The sequence below is a fragment of the Pimephales promelas genome, chromosome 18, assembly GCF_988280905.1.
Source record: "Pimephales promelas chromosome 18, fPimPro1.hap1.1, whole genome shotgun sequence".
NCBI classification, from domain to species: Eukaryota; Metazoa; Chordata; class Actinopteri; order Cypriniformes; family Leuciscidae; genus Pimephales; species Pimephales promelas.
In genome coordinates, this window is record NC_142786.1 from 17724106 (window position 1) to 17730593 (window position 6488).

General features: G+C 39.5%; 1 protein-coding gene across 1 annotated transcript; it reads left to right on the top strand.

Moving 5' to 3' along the window:
• The first annotated feature begins 3228 nt into the window (after positions 1 to 3228).
• LOC148970972 (uncharacterized) lies at positions 3229 to 5783 on the top strand. Its single transcript, XM_089122986.1, has 3 exons — positions 3229 to 3694; positions 4527 to 4702; positions 4844 to 5783. The coding sequence occupies exons 1-3, from the start codon at positions 3520 to 3522 to the stop codon at positions 5429 to 5431; spliced, it is 939 nt and encodes a 312-aa protein (XP_088979112.1). The 5' UTR covers positions 3229 to 3519; the 3' UTR covers positions 5432 to 5783.
• Positions 5784 to 6488: the final 705 nt, after the last annotated feature.

The window sequence follows — 6488 nt, forward strand, 5'->3', positions numbered from 1 at the left end:
ATCCCATTCTGACCAGTCAGGGGAAAATTAGCACCACTGGATTTGTCAAGACGGCTAATTGTGAGGATGTTATTTATTCGAAGGTTTCTGTTAACGAATCATTCCTTTCCTCGGGCATGACGGGTTTGTTTAATTCATGTTCATCTTCTAGCGTTTCTAATGGAAGGAGGAACTGACCCCATGGTGCGCTTGCACATATTTAATTGTTTGATTGCGGTGGTTTAAAATTGGAATAAAAAGCAAGCTGGAATAAATTAAGATCAGTTTTACTTCATCAGTTTTTAATTAGAGACATCATGTTCACTCACGTTCCCCAGCTGATTATCACTGGTGTTTTTCAAGGGATCAAAACAAGTGCCTTAATGTTTATTCGACAGCTGAAAGAAACAGAAAAAAAGCATCTATTCTATTCTATTCTATTCTATTCTATTACATTTTGTTCTGTTCTGTTCTATTCTACATCGGCTGATTGTCACCGGTGTTTTTCAGGAAATCAAAACAAAAAAATCAAAAAATGTGTTCATCTTTAGCTGAAAGAAACAGAAAAGAACTTCTGTTCTGTTCTACATCAGCTAATTATCACTGGTGTTGTTCAGGGAATCAAAACAAGTGTGTTATTCCACAGCTGAAAGAAACAGAAAAGAAGCATCTATTCTATCCTATTCTATTCTACACCAGCTAATTATCACTGATGTTTTTCATGGAATCAAAACAAGTGCATTGATGTTTATTCCACAGCTGAAAGAAACAGAGAAGCATCTATTCTATTCTATTCTATTCTATTCTACATCGGCTAATTATCACTGGTGTTTTTCAGGGAATCAAAACAAGTGTGTTAATGTTTATTCCACAGCTGAAAGAAACAGAAAAGAAGCATCTATTCTATTCTATTCTATTCTGTTCTATTCTATTCTATTCTACACTGGCAAATTATCACTGGTGTTTTTCAGGGAATCAAATCAAGTGCATTGGTGTTTATTCCACAGCTGAATGAATCCATATTCTATTCTGTTCTATTCTATAAAACATCTCTTTGTGACATCAAAATACACACATTATCTTGCAAAATCTCTAAAAAGTGAAGTCAATCTATATCGTGCTTTTTCTTCTTCCGAGGACTCCTCAGATTAGAGCTTTAATTAAAGAGTGCAGTTAGTCTTAATATCTACAACGCCTAAATCGTGGAGCGCTCGTTAAGCCGGACAGTGACGGCTCACATAATTACCAGGATCTCACAGGCCATTTAAATCCAATAAATTCAATTCATTAAATAATGAAAAAAAAGAGAGAATTAATTTTTGTATCAGTTACAAATGATTCTAATTTAAAAAAATTAGGTGAGCTATATAATTCTATAAAGAAGTTCAGCATTTAGATTCATATTTTCTCTGTAAGCACAGGTTCCAAGACCTTGTCAATTCCTTTCTTATTTTCCAGAGACTCTTTGACCGAAGGCCTCATCTTTAAAGAGTCATTGTTATGCATTTTATAGAGTCAATACTCTACTAGAACATGTTTTCATGACGTTTGAGAACATTATTAAAGACCAGATAACTCTGAACAAACATTCAATGATATTACTGGAACAATATTTGTTCAACTAAAGAACTGTTAAAGAACTGTTAATTCAAAGAATAAATGGCATAGAAGCTTAAAGGCGCTTTATGGGATCATTTAATTATAATAAATGTTTAATATTAATACAATTTGATCAATTAATCAGGACGTAAAAATAATTTATTCCAAGAAAAAATGAAGTATTATGCAATCATTAAAGACATTTTTCCTAATAAAGAACCTCTTTATAATTGGTTCTAGAAAACAAGAGTCTTATGAATGAATCCCTGTTAATCTCTGTAAGGCATAAAATCGGTCACAGTGGATGCTGTAAATGCACTGTGTAAACGCTGAAACACTGTGTCCTTTACACACGTACAGTTTTATCGGCAACACTTTACAATAAGGCTCATTAGTTAACATTAACTACATTAGTTAGCATACGTTAGCATTTACATAGTTCATAATGAACTGCAATACATTTATTATTAATCTTTGTTAATTTCCACATTTACTAATACTTTATTAAACTCTTGTAAACATTAGTTAATGCACTGTGAACTAACATTAACAAAGATGAACAAATACAGCAACAAATGGTTAATTGATGTCAGTTAATGCATTCTAATGTTAACTAATTAACCTTACTGTGAAGCGTCACCATCTGATCTACTGTGACCGACAGAAATACAAGCTAAACAGACCAATAAAAATCCAGGAAAGCGTAACAGAAACACAAATATTATCTCTATAAGCTTGTGAGCGACTTCAGCAGAGACACTCACACACACACACACACACACACACACACACACACACACACACACACGCACACACACACTCACGTAACTTCAGCAGATGTTGAGGTCAAGCACCTGAAGCTCTGAGATCAAAGGAACAATCGCACAAACACACTCATAACTTCAGCCAACACACACACACACACACACACACAGGCATCCAATAATTCGTTCTGGGTTTAATGGCTCTGGGAGAGTCGAGGGATTTCTGTAATCCTGCATCTGTTTACCTCTGCAACACACATTTTAACTATTTATTTAAGTCCACTTGAAAGAAATGATTTACAGGGACACAAATACCATAGATGCAGTCATAATCAAGGACCAGTGGCATACGGCAGATCTTCACAATATTTAGCATCACTCAGTAGTTTATGGATACAAGTAGCATCGTCTCTGCCAGATATGACGGCTGCCTATAACAGCAGAGCGCCGTACTTCGCTAGCCGTTTAGCCCTCTTTTTGGGCATCCCTAGTTGTTGAAGCCCTCTTACAACCTGCTTGTTGTGTGTGTGTCCTAAACTGCCAAATATGAGCACAAGAAGTCGGCTCTGATAACCTAACTCTGAGATGATGTTTAGGACTGGTTGATATTTAATCATCTTAGTCAAAAAGGCTTCTTCCATACTCGAGTCAAAGGTATGCAACCTCAACAACAAACACCTCGCTGGTCTCTTCATTAACCACAACAATATCTGATGTATTTGCAAGCACATGAGAAAAGGTTTCAGAGCTATTACAATTCTGAAACATAGATGGTTTTACACAAGAATGTTTATACATTTTTACAGCACATGAGATATGGCTTGATATGTCCTTCACTATAAGATCCACTATTCTGTCTTGGCGTGCAATGTACATTCCCTTATGCCTGGTTCAGATTACACGTTTTTAGGCCGATTTTGGCACGATCCTTTTGACGTAGGGTGTCGTGGGGATTCGTAAACGACAACAGGCGTCGGGACGCAAGATTCGATCTTATCATCTCGTATAATGTGTCATAGTGGGCGACAACATACGTCGCGTCTGCGATGCTTCACGACATCACGATAAAAAGACTAGCATGTTTAATTTTTTAAATGGTCGTCCACGACGGGTTCCGTCACATGTATGAGGTTGACCAATAGGAGCACAGAAGCGTTTTCGTACACAACTTTCAAAAATGGCGAAACGAAAGAGAGACGATGGTGCTAGGTGGAGTTATGACATGGAGGAAAGGTTCGTGGAGCTGTGGCAACAGCACTCCTGTCTTTATGATGTGTCATCGAGGGACTACCACGACAGAATTCAAAAAGAAAAATGCTGGCGAACAATAGCGGAAACACTACAGCAACCCAGTGAGTACTGAAATTAGCATTAGGCTAGCTAATCATTCATGTATGTGCGTACGTGTGTATGAGTGCGTGCTTGAGTGAGTCGAGTGAGTATGTGTGCGTGCGTGCGCGTATGTAGGCTATGTATATGTGAATGAACGAGAGTGTGTGAGTTTGAGTGTGTGTGTGATTATTTATGTATGAGTGCGTGAGCGAGTCTGTCTGTGTGTGTGTGTGTGTGTGCACGCGCGCGTATGTCATGTATGAATGAACAAAAGAGAGTGAGTTTGAGTGTGTGTGAGACTATGTATGTTATGTGTATGTGTGTATGAGTGAGTGTGTGTGTGTGTGCGTGCGAGTGTAACGGAGGCCAGCTAGTAGTTGCTGTGCGAGTAAACCTCACTCCCCGATCTCAATAGGCGCTCTAGCGACAGACGCTAGAGGCTGCAGTCTTTAGCCTCCTTGTTAGCGCGCCTGACTCTCATGCCGAAGACCCGGGTTCGAGGCCCGCTCGGAGCGGGGCGAGTAGGACCTGGGTGTGAGGGGTTACATTGGTGCCGTGACCCGGATGAGAGTGAGGTTTAGGGGGGTGAGTGTAACGGAGGCCAGCTAGTAGTTGCTGTGCGAGTAAACCTCACTCCCCGATCTCAATAGGCGCTCTAGCGACAGACGCTAGAGGCTGCAGTCTTTAGCCTCCTTGTTAGCGCGCCTGACTCTCATGCCGAAGACCCGGGTTCGAGGCCCGCTCGGAGCGGGGCGAGTAGGACCTGGGTGTGAGGGGTTACACGAGTGAGTAGTGTGATTGACAATTACAGAGACTAGATTTTACATTTGTAATCTGATTTCTTACCTACAGCCGGTGAGGTCCAAACAAAAGCTGCTTCCCTCCGAACACAGTATGGGAAAGTTCTCCGTTCAAAACCGAGTGGCAGCGGCGACAAAGAATTAACTTCCAGACAGAAGTGGATTTTAAAAAACCTGCAGTTTCTACAGCCCTTTGTTGCACAACGCGTGTCTCAGTCTACACTTAATGTAAGTTTGGGGTAAAGGTTGTTACAGTCCTTTCTAACTTTTAAATACATGTGTGAGCTTTCTATAGTATATGCTTTCAAAACATGTATTGTGTCATTACTTGTTAATGCCTGATATTTCACACAACTTGTTTTATTGTAGTTGGATGACTTGGAACACAGCATCACAGATGAGGGTGGAGAAGATCAGAAGACAGAGGAGGATGTGTTCGAGTCATCCACCTCCACCTCCCACCACACATCTGGACCATCAACTCCACAAACCTCACTTGAAGCCTCATCATCACACCAGCATCGTCAGGTTCCTGAAAGAGCACATTACAAACCCAAACAAAAGTTACGAGATAAATCATTAGATGAACTTGAATTGGAGAAAGTAACCATTTTGAAAAATGTATCTGAAACTCTGGTAAATGCCAGTACGGATGTTGATCAAACATTTGCCAAACAGGTAGTTACTGAGATTAAGCTAATTAAAGACCCACTGACCAAGATGAGACTACGTCGCAACATCCTTATGATGTTATATGATGCACAAGAAAATGAGGCCAGATTAGCACTACATCCTGATCCTGAGCGACCTTTACGCCCCCAAACGCCTTGGCAGGGACACACAAATTTGAACCAACCCTACCAGAATACATCCATTTATGTACCCTCTGTAACCCCTCCAGTGAGCTACCTCAGGGCAGTAGAAGAGGCATATGACCAGGAAATAAATGGGGTCTAAGTTCAAGTATTGATCCCTTTTTTTTGTGTGTGTGATGGTGCTAAACTGCAGTCACATTGTGTCTGAAATGCTGTTTGTTGTTGGCACTTTGAATGCAGTTTATGTTTAAGCTGTTTTGCAAATGTTTGCACATTTTAAAAGGGTTAATGTTTGCGAGTCATTTTCCCTTTGTTCAAAACTTACGACTTATGAAATGAGTCAAGAAAAGTGTTATTTGATTTCAATAAAAGATTTTACTAAAGAAAATGTATCTTGTGCATTTTTAAAACACAAATCATTTTACATTCTTTAACCGTTACACATTCTACTAATTTTTTAATTACACATATATAATTAAGACTTTAACGGGTTAATTCACCCAGAAAAATTTATTCTGTCATTAATTACTCACCCTCATGTCATTCCAAACCCACAAGCCCTTCGTTCATCTTCGGAACACAAATTAAGTTGTTTAAAAGTATCTTAATTTGTTTTCTGAAGATGAATGAAGGTTTTACAGCTTTGGAACGACATGAGGGTGAGTAATTAATGACAGAAGAAATTCTTTGGGTGAACTATCCCTTAACATTTTACTAAAGTTTTCAACCTTTCAGTTGGTTGTATATTGTACTAGTACTAGTAATTTGTATAGTGTACAAAAAAAAAGTCTTTCTGAGCAAGTGTTCTATACGTCTTGCAATAGTGGTCAATATGAAAAGATTTAACCAGTTGGTGTTTAAATCATATTTTCCTGCCAGGAAACAGATCCAGCAGGTGAAAGAAAATATGCCTTTAAATTGTCTCTCTGATTTTTGGCGGCGGTTGTGGCATTCCGTGCACTGCTTGCTGCCACAGAGGGGAGTTCCCTTTCGAAGGGAACTCAACAATACGTCGAATGACGCAATGGGGAACGCCTCAGGCGTGACAGGTGTCTGAAATCAAATATCAACTCACAGTAATCAGGTTGACCGGCGACAGCCCGTGCATCATCAGCTTGAATGATGAGCGCGTCAATCTGGATGTATAAGAAGGGCGCCTTGAAACCGTGACAACATCTTTTCGTCTTCAGGGACTGTTT

Excerpts from the sequence above, each read along its gene's own strand:
- LOC148970972 (XM_089122986.1), top strand. The coding sequence starts at position 3,520 with ATGGCGAAACGAAAGAGAGACGATGGTGCTAGGTGGAGTTATGACATG. Across the intron at positions 3,695-4,526 it reads GGAAACACTACAGCAACCCA|CCGGTGAGGTCCAAACAAAA; the intron begins GTGAGTACTGAA and ends TCTTACCTACAG. Across the intron at positions 4,703-4,843 it reads TGTCTCAGTCTACACTTAAT|TTGGATGACTTGGAACACAG; the intron begins GTAAGTTTGGGG and ends GTTTTATTGTAG.